The sequence below is a fragment of the Pseudonaja textilis genome, chromosome 12 (genome assembly GCF_049901715.1).
Source record: "Pseudonaja textilis isolate UNSWEBS1 chromosome 12, rPseTex1.2, whole genome shotgun sequence".
NCBI classification, from domain to species: Eukaryota; Metazoa; Chordata; class Lepidosauria; order Squamata; family Elapidae; genus Pseudonaja; species Pseudonaja textilis.
The window spans coordinates 5850345-5872265 of NC_142001.1; the positions used below are offsets into that span (position 1 = coordinate 5850345).

Genomic DNA, 21921 nt, shown 5'->3' on the forward strand with positions numbered 1-21921 from the left:
AAGAAAAGAAAAACCAAAAAGCATGGCTCTAAGGAAAAACAAAGGAACTTTATGTCACAAACCTCCAATACTATACTACCTCCACTATTTCAGTACCTCAAGACCAAATATTTATAGTTAATGCTTCGTCTATAATAATTGATTTATAATATGATAGTATAATAATAAATTATTAAATCACCACTAATTTACTGATTCATTGAACTGATAGATTTAATAGTGTATCATTGATTATCTAGTCTATTGATTGATTGATTCTTAGTAATAAGTTGATTGATTGATTTTTAGTAATAAATAACCTTGCTTTTAATTTGTTCTCTAACTTATCAATTAACACTTATTAATTACTAACATTCATTAAGTAACTGTCTACCTATCACATTAATTAGCTATAGCAATTGTTTAGTGTACTATTGTCATTGACCATGCCAGCCAGAAACTCCAGAAACTCCAAATCCTCCACTACCAAACAACAACAAAAAATAATATCTCTATCAATGACCTCCCAGACTACTGTACATGCTTCAGATGTCTTAAAACCATCAATGAAAGTGAAAATAACATCAAATGCTATCTGTGTGACAATCAAGCCCACCTTGCCTGCTTAAACTGAAACAAAGACCTAGCTGATCTCCTAAAAGCATCAGATACATTCCCTTGTCCATGTCCATCATGTTTTCCTAAGCTAAACAAACCAAGTACCCTGCCTGACAGAGCTGATAGCATAGAATCACTCAGCACTCAATAGAAAAACGTTTAGTAACATTCTTTGAAACAATTATACAAGAAAGCCTAATTTCTCTTGGAAAAAAAAATACAGCACTGATAAACGACTACCTATCAGCTCAAAATCAAATCCCAAACCAACAACCACTTCCACAACTACTACCTCAACTACAGCACATCAGTCTGGAACCCACATTACGTATCTGATATTAACACAGTTGAGAAAGTCCAGAAATATTTCACAAGAAGAGTTCTCCACTCCTCTACTAGTTGCAGAATACCTCATGCCACCAGACTCGAAATTCTAGACCTAGAAAACCTAGAACTACGCCGCCTTTGGTCCAATCTAAGTATTATACATAAAATCATGCATTGCAATGTCCTACCTGTCAACGAATACTTCAGCTTCAACCATAACAATACAAGAGCAAACAATAGATACAAACTCAAGGTTAATCGCACCAAACTTGATTGCAGGAAATACTACTTCAGCAACAAAATGGTTAATGTCTAGAATACTCTACCTGACTCTGTGGTTTCTTCCCCAAACCCCAAAAACTTTAACCATAGACTGTCTACTATTGACCTCACCCCTTTCCTAAGAGGCCTGTAGGTGGCGTGCATAAGCACACCAACGTGCTTACCGTCCCTGTCCTATTGTTTCTTTTATTTTTCTTATATGTATCCATGTATTCATAACTATGTTTTTACTTTTACCTATTATCTTGTAAGCACTTGACAAACCAAATAAAATAAAATAAAATAAAAAGTGGAGGGGGCAAATGAAAGGCCTTTAACTTCCAGTGTTCTTTTCCATGTTCTTTTTGTATTTAAATTCTCATGATATGAATATTGAAAGTGGATGAAATGGGATCACATGAAGCCTTTGCTTTGGCCTCGCCCACCTTCCCTGAAAAGAAAGTCCACAGAAGCCTTCAGCCCCGGCTGGCTTGGAAGAGAGAATTGTCCACAGACACTTCACACTTAGGATTCAGACCAGGGAATCCTGTGTCCTTTAGGAACCAAGCTCTAGTTCAACTTTTCCAAACCTCTTCTTGCAACCTTCTTGGTTGTCACGGAGGTCTGTGCCAAGGGGAACAAGAGCACAGCTGACTAGAGACCCATTAAGTGTAGAGACCTTGTTGTCCTTCTCCCAAAGGATTGGCAGGAGGGCAGTGAACTTGCCAAAGGAGAAAGAAGGACATCAGCACTACCACACAAGCCCCTTCCCATGGTTGCCAAGCCACCGACACCCAAGAGCCTAGGCCTGATTGATTTGGAAGACTGGGACATCCATGGGGAGCGGCAGCTTTAAAAAGCCCAAAGCGTGGCTCCAGCTGCAGTCAAAACCCTGACTCTCCTTTTTATGGATATCCAGCAGAGTGTAGCTTTGATCACAGCCCCTCTAATAAAGGGCCAGGCTTTGATTGGTGCAGCTGAAGCCTCAACTTCACCCCTTTAACACACCTACATACAAAACCCCCACGGTCATCCCTGTCCATTGTGTTTATCAAGTGGTTGCTACCTGCTTTCACCTCATCAAATCCCAACCCTAAGAGACTCAGCTTCAGTCAACACCAACACTATGGAATCCAATTCGTATTAATCCAAAAGGTGCCTGCATGTAGCCCTGCTTTGCCATTCTGTCGAGAAGTGCTTCTTCCCTTTATTTACTGATCAAATTTCTGCACCACCTCTCTTACATAAGCGATTGGGTGGTTTACAAACAATATGCTGGCTGAAGAATTCTGGGAGTTGAAGTCCATACACCTACAAACAATTTTTCCTTCCTTAGTCAATATTAGATTATTTTGCTTTAAAATATGTAGGCCAATGAATAAAAACAAGCCTAGGAAAATATTTGAATATAGGACAGAAAAAAGGCTACCGTATTTGTCTGCCAATTAGAGAAGGGGAAAAAACTTGTTTAAAATAAACTAAATTCATTCTTCCTTTATGAAACATCACAGAATCTTAATTTGAGCAATAATCCCCAAGCTACCATTTCCCAACGTTTTGCAACGTGATTCATCAGTTCAAAAGGTTTATAACAGAAAAGTGCTTTTATTAGGACAAATGTGTTTTTGATCAGATGGAAGAGGGCAGAAAGTGTATTCTAGACAACTGCAAACAAGAAAACCAAATACACGCACATTTTAGTGTCAATATTTTTTATTTTAGACAAGCCCTGCTTGTCCCAGCATCGGCTGCTCCTGGGCAGGGAGAAAAGTCTAAGGGGCTACTGCTGACTGGGGGGAATTGCTGGGCTGAAAGAAGCCCCTTTGGGAGGCTGGACAGGAGGGCCACCGGTTGAGGAGGGCGGGAGAAGGCAAGTTGATACGTGGAGGGTCCAAGAGGAACGTCCTTCAACACTCGGCTCTTGGAGACGGAGAGAGCGCAAGATGCAGCCTTCCCTGTTCCAGGTTGCCCATCACCTCCCCAGCTGCTTGTCAATTACCAGGATCTCATATTCGTTGTCCACCTTTTCACCCATTGTCACGTACTCGGCAGCTTTGGTCGGCTCCATAGTGTAGTTGTTGCCGAAAGTAGAATTTGGTGCCTCATACAGGCAGGTGTTGTTGACTCCTGGACTGGCTGGGATGGCTTCATTGCCCTCCAAGGTGAGGGCATTGTTGTTGCTGAAACAGATAGACTGTGGTGAAATTAGGCACGCAAAGCAGGAGGTTCCACTTAGCCAAGAACGCAAGCGAAAGATGCCTTTGCGCAACACCATGTTCACAGGGCTGACTCAGACAGATTCCCCTTTGCTGCCCCTGCAACTAGCCTGCCTGGCTCAGTGATCAGCTGCCTTTCAGAGAACATGATCTATTTTGAGACCCGCAGTTCTGCTTTTGAAAAGCACAAAGGGTAACTTGGTGACATTTGTCCAGCACGAATCAACCTGATCCCACTTGCCTTCTGCTCTTCCTCTCAAAAAAAACCCCACTCCCACCCAGGGGCAACCAGAGGAGAAAGAGAAAAGAAGAAGAAGCTTGTACCGAGGAGATAAAAAATGTGTGTGGGGGGAGATACGGTCTTCTCAAGTCACCCTCAGACCCCATAACGGTGGGTGAGAACCCGGCTGCATTTACCATGCAACGGCTACCTTGCTTGCTTGCTTTCCCTCACTGCTCATCCTGCTCAGAGGTGGCTCAGCAAAGGACAACATAAGCCTCTCTTACTCGAACACCAGAGGTTAGATGAAGGCCAGAAGGAAGGGGCATAACAGAATAAATAAATAAGCCTGGGATTGGGGGGGTGGTATGGTTAGGCTGTGGTTCACTGCAAGAATGGATGCGGCATCTAGCACAGTGAACCCCCTCCTTGGTCACTTTAAGAGGTGTGGACTTCAACACCCAGCATGCTGAGAAAGCTCACACTTCTTCAAGTGACTGACACATCTGAGACACACTGCTGGACGTATGGTTACTTGAGTCCAGACCCAAACCAGCCTGCCTTGCCTTCTTCTGCAAAAAATTGCAATTAGACAGCTGCCTCTTCCAATGATCCCTTGCACAAAAGGGCGAAATCTGTGACTCTTGGGTTATTGTCGTCCCCCCCCCCCCCGCCCCCGCCCCACCCCGGGAGATGCTGGTGAGATTGTGCTAGAAAACGCCCGTCAGCTTTTTAGCACCAATATCACTGTGGCTGTCATCGTGGCTGTGTTGCACAACATTCTTAACCCAAGTCAACTAAATCCCACATTGTCCAATTTTCATGTGATGCAAAAGCTTGACTGGTTTGATTTTTTTTTCCCTCTTTGTTCCTTAATGTCTTGCATGAACTCTGCTTGCTTAATGAGGACAGGGGATCACTTGCAATTCACGGAGGCAGAATTATTTTTCCAGGCATTTGAGAGGCTCTTTCTATGCAGTTCCGTTCTGCACCCGAAGTCGGTCATTTACACCCAGCCCTCTGGAATATATTCGGTCAACACATTTCACTATTGCAACCCCAGGATGAGATGATTACTTACTATGTTACTTGATAAAGATTATCTGAAAAAGAAACAACATTTTAATGGATTTTTATTTCCTTAAAACAAAGTTACATTAAACTAAAAAAATAAGTACAAAACTGTAAAAATAGAGAAAAAAAGAAAGTAAGAGGGAATGAAATAGAACAGAACAAAACAAAACAACTGGATAATTGGAGATCTGGATGGACAGTTTCTATGGTAACTCTTATTGTGTCCTGTTTTGAATTGATCAAGGCCCAGCAGCCTCCTAAAGTTGTCCTTGAGGGCAGAGTTTGGGTGCTGTGCTTATGTTTTATTAACATTATACCCTGGTTGCTCTCACACTGTGGTCAGATGGACCAGGACTGACACGACAACACAGTCTTCCCATATTTGTGGGGCTGCCTATTCTCCAAGGCACCAGAGGGCAGGACAAGAAACAACGATGGAAACTAACCCAGGAGAGAAGCAACCTAGAATTGAGAAGAAACTTCCTGACAGTGAGGACAATTAACCAGTGGAACTGCTTGCCACCAGAAGTGGTGTGTGCTCCATCACTGACTGGAGGCTTTCAAGAAGCGATTGGACAGCTATTTGTCTGAAATGGTATAGAGTCCCCTGCTTGAGCAGGGGGTTGGACTAGAAGACCTCCAAGGTCCCTTCCAGCTGTATTATTCTATGTTCTACAGTATGTTTTTGAAATTTCACTTCGCCTGCTTGAACTGTTCGCTCACATCATTATAAGCTGGTTTCTACCCACCACCACGAGCATTTGGAATCAAATCTCAGGATTGGGATAAAACAGTAGATTTCTACCTTTGAGATTTCCTCTCTAGAATTCAGAATTCGCAATCTTAAATTTAGTCTGTAAATACTAAACTGTGCTGTCTAAAAATTCACTATTAGCACTATTATGGTGCTACTATGGCTTCCAAAGCTGACAATCCGGCTCCTAATTTGCTCTAGCCTTCTGGTTCTTAAATCCGAGTTGTTCAACTATTATCCCTTGATCCCCAATCCGAGCAAATGAGCACCCGGCAACTCACCACTCTTAGTTCTCCTTCTGCAGAAAACCACAGAGATGACCATAAGGATAAAACCTGCAGAGAGCACAGCGATCAGGATGATGATATACAGTGGCAGAGGTGTCTTCTGGGCACTCGGAGCTAAAGGGACACAGCAGAAATGGGGAATTCTATCAAATTTCCCTGGACCTTTCATCTTTAAGATAATCGATGCAAACCAACATGGTCCGTACATGTCATAGTCTTAAACCATTCTTCCTAGAAGTAAGCCCAGCTGATATCTACTGTTGATCGGCCATTTGACTTGAAGTATCAGGTATACTTTAGAGATTATTAATAATAACAGGGACCTGCACTATAGCAGCCTGAGGGCAACTGAGGCTTGGTGTGGCATCTTTGCAACTCAGAGTAACAACTGGAAGAAGAGACAGGAAGCTATTTCATGCATTGGGCACCTGATACTATATTTCCCCCCAAATAAGACCCAACCAGAAAATAAGCCCTAGCAGGATTTCTCAGGGTGCTCATAATATAAGCCCTACCCCCCAAATAAGCCCCAGTTAAGATCTCAGTTGCCAGGCTCTCGCGGTCCATGCACACCTACTCAGAACTCCCTTTCACCCTTCCTTCCCCCCAGTTCATTGGCAAGTTGAATAGCATTAAGGTTTGAAAGAAGCAAAGCGGTTCAATCTTGACAGCACAACACATAAAACTGGCAGATCTTCCATTACACCATCTTGGCTTTTTTGACTGAGTTCTGCAGACATTCTTGTAACATACTAACTCCCTGAAGTGTTTGCATTCATTCTTGCCATCCCTCCTTTTGTGTAGGAGAACAATAAGAACTTTCAAGAATCATCAGATTCTTTGTGCACAAGCTAAGCAAGCTGCATAGTTACCCCCCTAAACAAACCAGGATTAAAAATACCCTAAAATCTACATTTTACTTGTAGCCCTAGCATTTTTTCCATTACCTATGTTCACTATTGCCCTGGACTTTTAAAAAAAAATGAAAATAAATAGTCAGAGGTCTATTGGTTGTTGTGTAAAAAAGCACACTCTTTCTCTGGAGTTATTGTGTAGGAAAGTTCAAAGATGGCAAAATTGTGATTTAAAAAAGGGAATCAAAATGGTCCATTCCAGGGGGATCTGCAGAGACTATTAAAACTGGCACCGAGACTGATGCCCAGCCTTATGTCACATGCCCATGCAAACATCAGACTTCAATCACTGTACAACGCTGCATCCGTCTTGCAGATGTTAATGTTGCCTTGTAAACTCTCCTTGCAATTCTAATTATTATTATTTTTGTGTGTAAATTTTATTTGAGTTTTCACAAAGAAAAAAAAATACAAATAAAACATCTTTTTTGAAAGTAGCATAATCCTGGGTTACATTTCTTCGTACAGACACAAATTCGACTTCATGCTCATTTTTATATTCTATTCCATATCTTTTACATTTTCAGCATAGCTTCTCCCCTCTTTTAATTTTCTCAATTTTATTTTAATTATCTCATCTCAATTCAAATCATTATATTTATATTTTTTGTCTGTCCTGTTTCAATTATCTATTATCTTTTCTCATTAAACAAAATTTCTCCTGTAGTTGGAGTATGACGCCTTTATATCTTTTAAGTTTATCCATTTAACTCTTATTTAGGCTTCAATATATACCCTAAAGTTATAACATTCAATATAATACATAACTTCCATTCGGATTCTGCTTGGTACATTCTTAAAATACACACTATATTCTTAAAAAAAGAAAAAAATTATAAATGTATGTAATTAAAACAACACATTCCATTCCAATTCAATTCTATCATTAATATTAATATTCATTAAAATCTTAACTTCTTTACCATTACTTTTCAATTAAATATCATACTTCTATGGGAACAATTGTAAGCTTTCCATCATTAATTTCCCCCCCTTCACTTATATTTTATAAAACATTAACTAATTAAGATATTCCCGTTCCTTCCTAATTCAATTTACCCATTTATTTTATTTCACTTATTTTATTCACAAACATTTCACTAAATTTACACTAGCTATTTTATCCCTCATTTTAATCATACATTGTTTCCAATTTTCTAAAGTTATTTCTATTACTAATATAACAATACAATCTTATGTACCTTTACAAGAATCCCTTTTTCAGTTAGATTTTCACCCATTATCTCTAAATAGGTCCTGTTTCTCTATATCTTGTTCCGGTCCTTTGTAACTTCTTTTCCTTTCCTTCTTCCCTCTCTTCTTCTCTCTCCCCTTTTTACCCCCTTGTCTCTCTACCTCTATTTCTCGCTTCTGTATTCCCCTTTTCTGTTGCTTTCCAGTATTATACTTATTTTTCAAATTATTTTTCTTTTCTTGGTTGTTTTTTTAAGTCTTAAATTCTCCATTCTCTTCCCCCCCTTTCCTTTTTCTTCCCCACATAAAATTACTTGTTCATTAAAGATGGCTTCTTCTTTGTCCCAGTCTTCTTGTTTTACAGATGTTTCTTGTTGTTTCTCATAGTTCCAAATCTGCATTTCTAAGAATTGAAAAACGAAGCCAAAAGAACCCTTCCTTTCTTGTGCATCTTCTTTGTACTTTTTAAGCTCCATTTTCAATTCATCTAGAAGTGATGCCATTGTATAAATTTTTAAACAACCACCCGATTAATTTTAGTCATTCAAATGTAATAACCAAGAATCCAACGATCACCAGATAATCCAAATACATGCAGGCTGTTTCTTTTTGCTCTTTTTTTCACTTTCTCTTCCTGGGGTTACTGTTTAGCTACCAAGTTTCAGTCAAAATGTATCTTTTAGAAGTCTTATTGAAGTTTTACTGTAGATTATTTTTAATTCCAGGCAGTCTCCTCCCTCTTCCAGATCCTGCCCTTATTCTTTTTCTCTCCCTTCCTGCTTATGAACAAAAAATTAGTGTCCAGAAATCTTTATTATCCCTTTGACATTTTGTTTTATTTTCAGCTTAATTGCCTGTTGATGTCAAAGCGGATTTTTCCAATTTCTAATTTAAGTCTCTTAGTTATCAGTATAGGGAAGGGGAGAGAAGTAAAAAAAATCAAACCTTTCCCGTTTCACTTTGCTTCACTGCTTCCGACTCTTCTTTGGGAGCAATGTTATTCTTTTGTAAATTTAAATTCCAGGGTACCTTAGTTGTTGCTTTTACAATTTAACCCAGTCAGCCAAAACTTTCACTTCTTATCTTCCTCCTGCACATTCTTTTCTGGTTGAGTTCTTCTTTGTGATGGCCATTTCTAACCACCACTACAACCACCTTCAGGAAGGGGAGTAATGGCCAGCTGAGGAGGAGAGATGCGGCTCTCCTCAACCCTGTTGGCAGTCTCCCCCCTCTTCACCATCTCTATGGGGTGGCTTAGCCCTGAAACCAGCCAGCTCGGGAAGCTCCAGCGGCGAGCCCAGACCAAAACCACACACAATCGCGGATTTCTGTCTGTCACCGAAGAGACTTCAAACCGGAAGCCCACTATTATTATTTTTTTAATGATCTTAAGTGGATCCTATAAAGCTGAGATTCAGGGCATCCTGGATAGCCTACAATTGTCAATGTCATTTTTTTCTTTTCCTTTTAGGATATTAGCCACAAACAGGAGAGGGAGAAGGAATGTTTGTAGTTTGCCACCAAATTTGCACCTGATGTCTCACAGCCAGCAGTAGATCAAGAGCGCAGAGTTTTTCAAACCCAGCCACGGTTAGGATTTGTGGAATTCTGGGAGTTGAACTCCTCACATCTTAAAGTGGCTGAGTTTGAAAAATGCTGCTCTGATTCATCACCTGTCTTCTTCTCACCTCCAGGGACCTCCTCCAGCCTTTCTTTCTTCTTACTTTCCTTCTGCTGTCCTGGAGAGTCCCCAAAAGCTGTGGATGAAGTCGCCACTCTGCCTGGAAGAGAAGCCAGAGAGTCCAAGTTAGCAGGAAGGATCTAAAGCCAGTGAGATCCAGGCTGAGCAACGGAAGCCTTTGTACCCGTTGCCCCACCTGCAGTGCCAAGGTGATGCCCCCCACCCCACAGAGCTGGGGATGGTCTGCTCCAAAGGACCCTTTTTGGTGGAAAAGTAATTGCTCCACCACCATGGCCCACTCTGAGAGCAGAAGCATCCAGGCAGGGCTGTTGGGCAAAGCCAGTGGAGTCCAGAGTCACCCATACATGCAAAGTATGGGCTCATCTGCAATTCACTGCTGACTGCAGGTGCCTTGAAGGTCACATCTGGAGGATATAAATGGATCACGTCCCTTCACAGGGGCAAACTCTACTTCCACTCCTGAAGGGGAGGATGCCTGTTCCTTCTAGCACAATCCATGCCATGCAGGTTGGGAGGGAGAGGCCCAGTCTCGCTCTTACTGGCTCCCAGGAACTGCTGGGCATGGATTTGTGGGACCACTGACCTTCCCACCGAGCCAAGGAATCCTCTCGCCCATTTCTCTTGCAAACCGTAGCAAACCAGGGAGCAGATCCCTGACCCATCCAGGGCAGCACCTTTACTGGAGGCCACATTCTTTAGTTCAGCTTTTCTCAGTTGGAGCAACTGTCAGGTGGGTGGACCAGCTGGGGAATTATGGGAACCTCAAGTTCCCAAGATTGAGAGAAACACTGCCTGAAATGATCCCTGTGGAAGTTCTAAACTACATTAACCAAAATAAACATCAGCTGATGATCCACAGTGTGAGATTATTGTTATTTCGTTTTACTCTGTGAAAGAAATCAAGCCAGCCTTGATCTAAAACTGGTGTCCCAGGAGGGAGGGGGATGAGGTGATGGTGATACAAGATGAAAGCAACCCTCTAATGGTGCCAATTATAACTGCAATGACACGGTGGCACACCTGATATCTTTGCGCCTTGTACCCAGTGCAAAGCCAAGCTGGAAGCCACAACCATGTCATCAAAACCCAACACCTTTGTGGGTGTGTTGCATGGCTGTAGCCAGCATTTTGACTTTTTTTTAACCCTGCTCTGTCTCACCTTCCAGGTATCTGACCCAAAAGCACCCCTGTTCCCAGCTGGCCACCAGTGGCGTTGGGGCTGTGGAAACACCAGGCTGGGGAAGGATTGTGGTCCCTCACCTGTCCTGGGGTGGGTCATTTCAGGCCTCCTGGAGGTTTCTGCTCCCAGACTGCCAGGATGGGAAATGCAGATCAATTGAGCACCTCCCCAAATAGCTGGGAGCCTCCCTTATAGAGCCGGAGACAGGAATGATAGAAGAAACTAGGGTGCCCTTGGGACCGAGAGTCAAATGCTTGATGAAATCTGCCCCCACTCCTTTCACCTGCCTGGCGTGACACAAGATCAGCCGCATGGGCTTCCAGGGACAGCGGGGCCCCCTGCCTCCCACGCCCACACCTCCATCGCCCCACCTGTTGAGGTTCCCCCTGACTCGGCAGCTGGTCCTGCAGTGGAGACTTCAGAAGCATCTGGAAGGGAAATGCAGCAGAGTTACTGTCCCGCCCTCAGGGCTCCCAGGAGCTGGGCCACTTGGGCAGACCCTCGGGGAATGGACGGTTTGGCGAAGGCTTTTCCTACCACTGTAGTAGGAAGACCAAGGTGACCCATTAGCCAAAGATGGCTGCCTGCGGGGGAGGGGCAAAAATCCAAGGTCAGGACTGCAACCACCACAACCAACGATTGGTTTCTTTGCTCCGTGGGTTGTCACAAAAAGCCGTGTCTTCAATTGTGTGGTTGTGCTCATCATCTTGAGTTTATTCACCGCCTCCTTTCCAAAACCCTGATCCCAGAAGAAGAAAGAATTAAAACACCCTGATTTGACTGCAAGACCCCATAATCTGTTCTGACTGATTTGTTTTCCCTTCAGACCTTTCAACGGTGGCCCATCTTCAGAGATACCAAACCCTCCGAATATGGGAGATGAGTTTTGGTATAGTTTGGTAAATGCTCCATTGGACTAGTAGCCAGACAAGGCTACCTCCTACTCAACCTTCCCTTCTTCTTTGCGGACCACAGAAATGGTGGCCGTCTTATTCCAGAGGATTGTCCTCCAGGCGCTTTTGGAAAAGTCAGCAGAGTAGAATGGTTGGAGCAGCTACTGAGCGTGGCAGTGGTGCAGATGGTGGACCCGCCCCGAGAGACCCAAGCCCACTCGGAGCCAAAGAAACTCCCTGGAAGATTTGGGGCCTCTTAAACTAACCTCCTTCGCTGCTGCCTCTTATAAAGAAACATAGGAAGAGGAACTATGCCCGTTGCTTGAGCTCCTGAGGTGGGAACATGCAGACCTAAGAGTGTAAACAAACCCTGTCTCTGAACCGCTGCTTCCACGTATGCCTCGCGTCCACTCGTAGCACCAGTGGGAAAATAAAGAAAGGTTGAAAAGCGGCAGGTGGTTTACCCAAAACAGAAAGTCCCAAAGGTGGTTTTCCAAGAGGCAACTGGACTTTCTGGTTTTTTCTCTGTTTCGCTTCTTGGCTGAGAAGCAAAAGGTCCTCAAGAAAAATCAGGAAGTCCAGCTGCCTCTTCCAAAACCACCTTTGATACAGCCGTGACCTGGATGATGGCTGAGGATCTCCATAGACACAAAATAGAAAATAGCTTTTGGTTTAGTGCTTGGCTGAACTCAGCTTGTTATGATGTCTAAACCTGCTTTAGGTCTTGGCTTGTGATGACAACCAAGCCAGTGATGGTTTGTTCAATAATTCGGGGTAATCTAACCCAAGTTTGCTTCCACTGCAGGTAGTCCTTGACTTACAACCACAGTTGGGACCACCATTTCTGTTGCTAAGCAAGGTGGCTGTTAAGTGTGCTGGGCCTGAATCTATGACCATTTTTGCCATGGTTGTTAAGCGAATCGTGCATTTTGCACGTTAAGTGAACTTTTGCTTTCCCCGCTGACTCAGAAGCCAGCTGGGAAGGTTGAAGCCAGCGGGGAAGGATGAAAGCAACCCTCTAATGGTGCCAATTATAACTGCAATGACACAGTGGCACACCTGATATCTTTGCGCCTTGTACCCAGTGCAAAGCCAAGCTGGAAGCCACAACCATGTCATCAAAACCCAACACCTTTGTGGGTATGTTGCATGACTGTAGCCAGCATTTTGACTTTTTTTTAACCCTGCTCCTCTAATGGTGCCAATTATAACTGCAATGACACGGGGGCACACCTGATATCTTTGTGCCTTGTACCCAGTGGGAAAGTTGCAAATGGAGATCACGGGACCCCAAGACAGTGCCGTCGTCCGAAGTCCATGCTGGTTGCCAACCACCCAGATTTTGACCACAGGACCACATGATCTCTGGCAATCATAAGTCACTTTTTTCCAGTGTCATCATAATTTTGAATAGTTGTTAAAGGAATGGTTGTAAGTTGAGGACTACCTGTTCTGTATTAATGCAGAGAATTAAGAGCCTGGACCTCTTAATAAAGGTGGGGGCCTAGGGAAAGGTTTTCTGTGGACCGTCTAACCCTGAATGCGATCCTTGAGGTGACATGACTCCCTTGCAGTGACCAAAGCAGCCTCACCTTTCACTGTCAGCTGAAAGGAGTCGCTCTGCTCCTTTCGCGTGTTAAGCCTGTTTTCTGCCGTGCAGAAGTATCTGGCGGAGTCTGACCGCTGCAGGCCCTCGAAGGCAAGGACTGGGCCCCTGCGCAGCTCCTCGGCTTCCTCCCCAGGCCCTTCCTTGTACCATCGGTAGTAGATGGGTAGAGATCCGCTGGCTGAGCAGGTCAGACTCAGCCGGGTCCCACTGGGCAGGACGGATTCCCGGCGGCTTGCTTCAATGGACGGCTTGGAGGCTGGAACTAGAGAGCAGAAGAGTAGCAAAGGTTTCTCAAAGTGCCTCTCACAATTAAGAGCTAAACAAAGGAGGAATTACAAGCTCATTGATAAAAGAGAAAACTGGCTCCCCGGCAGTGGTGGGATTCAAATAATTTAACCCCCGGTTCTCTGCCCTCATGATTTCTTCCAACAACCAGTTCATGAAACTGCTCGGAACGTTAACAACTGGTTCTCCTGAAGTGGTGCAAACTGGCTGAATCCCACCACTGCTCCCAGGCCTTATTAATCCAGGGAGAAGCCAGGGTCTTTCCTGACTCCAGGTACCACTTTCTTTGCATGTGGAAAATAAACAGTATGGCTATTCAAAGCAGAGCGGTTCTGCTTCAGCTGCCTGGTTAGGGTGCATCCTTCTCTCCCCTAAATTCTTCTCATAGCTTTGAAGTTGAACACACCAGAAAAGAAAGACGGAGTCGAAATGAAGGGCTACGAAATGAAGCAAAAGGCCTCATGGTCTCAGGATGCCCAGCAGCCCAAACTGACAGGTTTCTGCCTAAGGTTACCTTTTACCACCTTGAGCTGCACGGTCTTTTCTCTGGTGACTCTGCTCCTGTTTTGGGCTTCCAAGTCCACTAAGCAAATGAATGAACCAATGTCGGTCATTTCAAGCTCCTTGATGTGGAGGGACACGTCTCCGGGGGGGTACTTGGCAATGTTGACGCGGTCTCTGAAAGCAGCCAAGAAGATGTGGTCCCCGGAGGCATCGCGGTGCAGGATGGTGCGAGGAGCTTCGCCTGGCTGGAAGAACTTCCAAGTCACCTTGAGCTGCTTGAAGTCAGAGGAGGGTTCATACACGCAGGGCAAAATGGCGGGAGCTCTCCAGGTCCCGCTGACCATCTGGGTGACGTTCCAATCCAGGGCAACTGGTGGGGGAGGAGAGGGAGGAACACAAGCAGAAGGTTTAGATGCTGACCCCAGAAGGGAAAGGCAACATTGTTGAGGTAATTCCCCATTAGGAGAATGAGCGCATACAGAGAGAGATATAGAGAGTAGTGTTGGAATAATACACACAGAGCACACAGATACACTGTACAGTAAACGTAAGTTTTTACTTCCGGAAAGGTTTAAGCAAAGTCCAAAGTAAGCAATCCAAAGCCATTCACAAGTTAAATCAGTCAGTTTTCAATCCAGGGATAATCCAAATATCAAAGTCCAGTGTCAAAAAACAGTTCAGTAAGACTTACATTAAATCCAGTAATATCGGTCAATTAGAAGAAATGGAGCAACAGCAATACTTTCCAACAGAAGGAAACAGAGATACACTCAGACACACTCTCTTCTGAGACTAAGACTAAAACAACCCAGGTTTCTGGCTCCATCTTATGGCCGTTTGAGAAACCACACCCAATTGCATGCTCTTGCATTCCCTTAAAGGTATAGTACTAACATGTTTATCCTGGTTTATATATTTCTAACCCAAATACCTGTTAGGTGACTTATATTCCTAACAAACATTCCCAGGACGAGAAGGGCTGCAGGTGGAGACTATGTTTGTCTCATCAGGCTAAAGAGGGATAATTTTGTCAGGCCAGGATTTTCTTCTCCAAACATTTCCCTTTAGTCCTTGCACCTCCCAGATGGCACCAGCTGCCTCTCCATTAACTCCTATCCTCTACAGCATTTGGCAGAACCTGCCTTGTTCGCAAGAATCAGCCAGGAATGGATGCGCTTGCTGTGGCTGCTGTCATAATTTTGCAATGGTCAGAGTCCAAAGGCACATGGAGGGTTTGTCACAGAGAAGCCAGTTGGAGTTTTCAGTGACACCATGCAAGCTTCCATCCTGCCTTTTGTGGCTGTGCCCCGTGGACACCCCGGAGGATAAAAATTAAACAGCACCCCTGCATCGCTGAACAGAAAAGGGTTGCCTATTCCTGATCTAAATCCAGCTGTGAGCAAGCAAGAAGAGAAGAAGAAAGAAAAACTGGGGTGCTGGAACAAGTTATTGTTTATTTTATTTATTTTATTTTGTCAAGCCATTATAAGATGACAGGTATAAGTATAAACGTAGTTATGGATCCATGAAGTGGATATATATAAGAAAATAAAAAAAGAAACAATAGGACAGGGATGGTAGGCACGTTGGTGCGCTTATGCAGGCCCCTTTCTTTCTTTCTTTCTTTCTTTCTTTCTTTCTTTCTTTCTTTCTTTCTTTCTTTCTTTCTTTCTTTCTTTCTTTCTTTTCTTTCTTTCTTGTGTGGGGGAGGGGGCACTCCTGTATTGGGAACTTGGTCAGAGAAAGGGAGATTCTCCTGGCACATTAAGAAGAGCTCCTGGGAAGCCACTCAGAGAACAGGAAGGCTTCGGAGAAAGCCACAGTCGCCAAAAGGGCCTTCGGTTTGTCAGATCTCTCTCTAGTTGGTGCCCATACCAAAGAAATCAGGGGAAATTGGCTTCTGCCTGATTTCCCCTTAAGCCAAAGGAAGAACCCTGGCCAAACGGCCCCTCCTCTATACGTGCAAGGGCAGTGATGGTTGCAGACCAGCCAAGGACAGGATTTATTTATTTGTTTGTTTGTTTGTTTAAACGCTTACAATATAATAGAAATAAGAATAAACTTAAGTTTAAATACTTGAAATAGGAATTAATAATTGGGGACGATAGGACAGGGGACGGTAGGCACAATTGTCGCTTATGCACGCCCCTTACAGACCTCTTAGGAATGGGGTGAGGTCGATAGAGGTTAGCGTGAGGATAAAAGAGTGGGGGTTTGAGCAGGTGGCAACAGAGTCAGGTAGTGAGTTCCAGACATTGACCACTGAGAATGATGAGAACTGGAGGCTAAAACATACAAAAAATGGTTGCAGGAACTGTGTATATCTAGTCTAAATGAAAAGGAGTATTAGGGGTGAAGTGATAGCATCTTCCAATATTTGAGGGGCTGCCCCTATTCTCCAAAACACCTCAGGGCAAGAAGTAGCAGATGGTATGATAACAGATAAGAGATTAAAATTAAGGAGAAACTCTCTGTTAATGAGAACAACTAACCAGTGGGACATCTTGCCTCTAGAAGTTGTGGCTGCTCCATCCCTGGAAGTTTTTAAGCAGAGATTAGACCTGACCCGTTTGTCAGGCCTCCTGCTTCAGTAGGGGTTGAAGTAGAAGACCTCAAGGTCTTTTTCTGTTATTCTGTTATAATAAGAACGATGCAGGTGAGGGACGCAGCCCTCATTCCTCCATGGTCTCTTTTATTATAGCAACTAGGTCAGATTCTAGTCTGCAGACACTGAGGTAAGAGGGAGGACCCTCTTCTGCCCCATCCAGAGACCTTCCAGGTTTGGAATATAGAATGACAGATTTCAGAGGTCATCTAGCCTAGCTCTCTGTTCAAGGCAGGAAAGCTTGGACCATCCCGATCACGGGGTGATAAAACGTCCAGTGGTGGCGCATCCACAGCTTGAGGAGGCAAGCTATTCCCCTGATTAATCCTTCTCACTCTCAGAAAATGTCTCTTCTAGGTTGGATTTGTCTTTAAGAAGCTTCCACACATTACTCTTGTCCTGCCTTCAAGTGTTTTGAAGAATAAGACAGTCCCTTCTTCTCTGAAAAAGCCCCTCAAGTGCTGGAAAACAGTTATCATGCCCCCCCCTCCCAGTCCTTCTCTTTCATAGGCTAAACATACCTAGCTCCCTCATACGATTTAGGCCCCAAGCGTTTTATCATCTTTGTTACTCTTCTCTGCACACTTCCCAGGAGTTTAATATATTACATTACATTACATTACATATTATTATTCTATTCTGTGTGTGTTTCAAATTTGTCCATCTTAATTGGGTTTAAGTAGGAGTTCTGTGTTGCAAATAGGCTTCCTACCAGAACAGAAATATCTCAGTTGATTAATTCAGCTATGAAAACCATGATATCGTTTGGCATTTGTGTTGCCTCATACCCCCCCAAGCAGGGGAAGTTATGGCTGAAATAATGTCAGGTTTTGCAGCCCGCAATGAAATAGAGCTCCGGAGATATTTTACCAAAACTTCATTAAATTTCAAAAAATATATAAAATACAAAAACCAAAGAAAAGGAATTAAAAAAAGAGGGGAAGGTTGTAAATGGCAAAATTAGGGAGTGCAAGGAACAGCAGCAGCAACAACAAAAGCTATAGAACAAAGGAACTTTCATCTTTCTGCAATATAGATAAAAACCTGTCAATCAATGACCCTCTAAATTAGGACTATGGTACTTCCACCATCATAAATGTATGTCATCAGTAACAGTCAAGCAGGTGGCCAATCGCAAGTCAAGTCATTCACATATTTCCCCGCTGTCTTTGTAGTCATACATGGCAGTGAAATGCATCCCTTAAAAACTCAACGCTGCACTCAATAAGGCAATTGAAACATAGAGAGAACATAGACAGCCTCAGTGGTGCAGTGGTTAGAGTGCAGTACTGCAAACTACTTCTGCTGACTGCCGGCTGCCTGCAATTTGGCAGGTTGAATCCCACTAGGCTCAAGGTTGACTCAGTCTTCCATCCTTCTGAGGTGGGTAAAATGATGACTCAGACTGTTGGGGGCAATATGCTGACTTTGTAAAACTGCTTAGAGAGGGCTGGAAAGCACTATAAAGCGGTATATAAGTCTAAGTGCTATTGCTATTTACTGTGAAATGAGGAGTCTGCCTAACCCATTGCTGAAGTGGGATGCTTATTTCATGAATAAATTTTGGTTTGATTCCATGAACCTCAAGAAGAGACACACTTTTTCACTGGAAGATTCCTTTAATTTAGGTTGGATGCAGAAAGTGGGATATTGTAGTGAAATTGGACTTATCTGAATGGCATCGATATTTCACCGTAAGGTACACATATGCTAGATTTAACCTTCAGAGTAAAAGTTTTAAACTGAAGTTATACTACAACTCAACTTTGGAGTGAGCATTTAAAAAAAAACAACAATCTTGGTTGCTTTCCAAAACTCAGCAGGTTTTTATTAACCTAAGAAATTTCCATCAAAATCCTGGAGGTGCCACACCTGCCTGACTTCTGTGCCACAGTCAGCGAAGACTTCCCCTCTGCAAGCCAAGTACAGGATCAGCCCAGAATCCTTCTGTTGCCCCTTTGAATGCCTTTGAACTGACATTAAGGGAGACGGGGTGACCGATGGACATTTCTGTTGACTTCACGTTACCAACAAGTTCCTCATGTAGAATTTCTGGAGAATTTCTGGATACAGCTTTTAAAAGCAAATCCTGAAACTGCCTATCAGGTATTGAGATATTTTATGTTTTCAGCAACGTAACTTTGTGGGAAATCCTTTCTTTACGTGCCATGACAAAAAACAAACCCAGAAGTAGAACTCACAGAATGAAACCTGAGGGTCTAGACAGAGATTAGACCTGAGAAGACCCTCTTGTCAAGTAGGACCAAGTCATGCTTCTGAACTCACCTTTTCCAGGGACAACAACCACCAAGCTCAGAATCCACAGCTGGGCCCATCTTTCCATATTATTTGCCACTTTCTTGCTCTCCGCTGGTGAGATGCCACCCCTCTGAAGACCAGGAGTGAAGTAAGCGTGACTTCTTTTCCCCTTTAAGCTTTATTATTCTTCCTTCCTTATTTTCTTTTTGAAAGAATCTCGCAAGAGACTAAGTGTCTTGCAAAGCAAGAGGAGCGAACTGAGCCAGTGAAATCACGTCATCTTGAAACTTTTGAAAGGCCTTGACAGTCAGGAAGAAGGACTGCTCGAAGACTCTGGGATGTGAAAGGTGAAGGTTCCCCTCATGCATCCGTGATAGTTATTTCCAGTTCTAGGGGGGAGCTGCTCATTCTGTTACAAAGCCAAAGAAAAGCCAGTGCTGTCCCAAGACGTCTCCGTGGTCATGTGGCCGGCATGACTAAATGCTGAAGGCACACAGAACGCTGTTCCCTTCCCACCAAAGGGGTCCCTATTTTTCTACTTGCATTGTTTTTTACATGCTTTCGAACTGCTAAGTTGGCAGAAGCTGGGACAAGGAACGGGAGCTCACTCTGTGACACGGCGCTAGGGATTCGAACTGCTGAACCGCTGACCTCTCTGATCGACAAGCTCAGCGTCTTAGACACGGAGTCACCGCATCCCCCTGGGATGTTCCCCTCCAGAAAAGACAACAGAGGGGAGATTCAGCATTTCTAAAAGACTGGGCAGGTGGGAGAGAAATATCAAAGCTTGTTCTCTCAAATCTCAGAGGAACACTGGCCTTATAGGATAAAAAAAATGGAGAATATTAGGAAACACCTCCGAGAGTTAGAGTAGTTAAATTAGGGAACAAACAACCAAGAAATATCTAGGTTCCTACATTGAACAGCAGGATACAAGTGGCCCTTGACTTGCAACCATTCACTTAATGACAGCTCAAAGTTACAACAGCCTTGGATTAAGCGATTCACAATCTGGCCTCAGAATAATGACCATCGCCCCACCCCTTTGGTCACTTATTCACAATTTGGGAGCCTGCAATTTGTTCACATTTATGACAGTTGCAGCATCCTGCAGTCACACAGTTGCAGTTTGTGCTCTTCCCAGATGATTTCCAACAAGTAATCCCAATTGAGCCCGCTGGGTTTGGTTAACCACACGATTTGTTTAACGACTGCAGTAAAAATTGCTGTAAAATCAAGTGCAACCACATAATGACTCATTTAACAGCCACATTGCTTAGTGACTGAAGTTTCAGTCCCATTTGTGGTTGTAAGCTGAGGACTATCTGATTCATCTATGGATAGGGTCACCAAGGGCTCCAGCATTCTGTTTATTGGAGGTGGGAAATAGAGTTTGCAGGAGAATTCTTCTCCTTTGTTCCTTTCCTTTGTGCTTCTGACAAAATCTTCCAGAGGAAAACTCCTTTTGCTAACTCAAGAGCTGCGATGGCGCAGTGGTTAGAATGCAGGACTGCAGGCTATTTCTACTGACTGCCAGTTGCCTGAAATTTGGCAGTTTGAATCTCACCAGGCTCAGGGTTGACTCAGCCTTCCATCCTTCTGAGGTTGTGTTAGCCTACTGCCAGCATACTGATTGCTCTACTTGTGATCATTGTACAAGAAAACAGACTATGTTCATGCCAGGGTGGGCCCAAAAATGAGGTTGTGACTCCTTTCTGACATGCATAAAATGGGCAGGACCAAGGCTTTATTCAACGGAGGGCCCAAGAGAGCAGCCAGGGGTGGTGATGTGGGGCAGCGGGGGAGAGATAATGGTCTGCTCCTGTGTACCCCATAATCACCCATCGAGTTGTTCTGGAGTTGGCTGGCACCTACATGTAAACAAATAAATAAACAAATCTTCAATTTGCAACAAGATTTTAAAACAAGAACCTTGGGCAGTTTATTGCCTTGAGACATTTATCATATTTTTTTAAAGCCCCAAATCAAACTGCTGTTAAATTAGATCAGTTGGCCATCGTATTCCCTGGTGCACCTGTGGGAGTCTTTCAGGTCCAAATGGACCTCATGTAGAAAGCCCCTCCCTCTTTTTCCATATTGCCTGGCACCAAAACCCTAGTAAGCAGAGAAAGACAAGTCTTCAGGCAGCCATTTGTCTAAAATGATAATGTTAGGCATCCAGAAATTGTCCATGGTAATCAATCACTCTGAGACAATTATAATCTCCAACTGATTTAGTAGGAACAGCTCTGGCATGTCAATGCGTTTCACAAAATCCACCTTCTCTCCTCCCACTTCTTACACTTCATTAAACACAAGAACCAATTAACCGTAGCTGGATTTTTTTAATGCGACGTACGAAATAACCTTGAACTTTCCAACTCCTCCACCCCCCTTTCATTCCTTGTAACATTTTTGGCAGCCGAATCTCAGAGCTGACAGGTAAAGGGTCCCCTGCTGGAGCAGAGGTTGGTTGCACTAGGTGATCTCCAAGGTCTCTTCCAGCTCTGTAATTTTGTTACTCTCTATTGTATGGAATTTGCCAGTGTGACATCCATCACAATTCTTTCTAAAAGCTACATTGCTCTTCTACTCTGGGTAAATGCAATGGAAAAGAACTCAAGGCCTTATGGAAACCTGCACCAACTTCCCTATCTCGTTGGGGAACCCAAGCTTTTGATCAAGACCAGCCAAGCCTTCTCACGATGCAAGAGATCAACATCCTTTTCACTTTGTTCACGTCTGGCAGACCTGCTGAGGTTGTCTTGGCAAAGTGTGAGAGCTAAGATTGCTTAAGTTACAAAAGAGAGAAGATACTAACCAGAGGAACAGTTGCCTCTCCTTTTCCTGGGGTGACACCAGCTTGCAGAGGTTGACGCACAAACGGAAACACTTTTTTAAAAGGATGGGTGTATTTCCCTCACAATTGCAACACTCTTCTTTCCTCCAGGAAACCGGAGTAGTTTATAGAGAGTGATTAATAAGGAAGAGCCATTGATGTAATGGCAATTTTACGATTCCTGGTGAATGCAGGAATTAT

The 21921-nt window shown here is 43.6% G+C and overlaps 1 protein-coding gene across 3 annotated transcripts; it reads right to left on the reverse strand.

The window, feature by feature from the left end:
* Positions 1-2880: 2880 nt before the first annotated feature.
* Positions 2881-19346, reverse strand: VSIG4 (V-set and immunoglobulin domain containing 4). 3 transcript variants are annotated; one of them, XM_026703087.2, is made up of 8 exons: positions 18909-19346; positions 14028-14387; positions 13212-13490; positions 11098-11154; positions 9533-9625; positions 5731-5850; positions 4703-4724; positions 2881-3365 (listed from the first exon to the last, which is right to left on the reverse strand). In XM_026703087.2, exons 1-8 carry the CDS (start codon positions 18964-18966, stop codon positions 3158-3160), a joined length of 1197 nt encoding a protein of 398 aa, XP_026558872.1. In that variant the 5' UTR covers positions 18967-19346; the 3' UTR covers positions 2881-3157. The 3 variants fall into 3 exon arrangements, with proteins under 3 accessions (XP_026558872.1, XP_087797027.1, XP_087797028.1); XM_087940901.1 differs by having other exon boundaries at positions 9518-9625; XM_087940902.1 differs by lacking the exons at positions 9533-9625; positions 11098-11154 and having other exon boundaries at positions 3025-3365; positions 18909-19089.
* Between the last annotated feature and the right edge of the window lie 2575 nt (positions 19347-21921).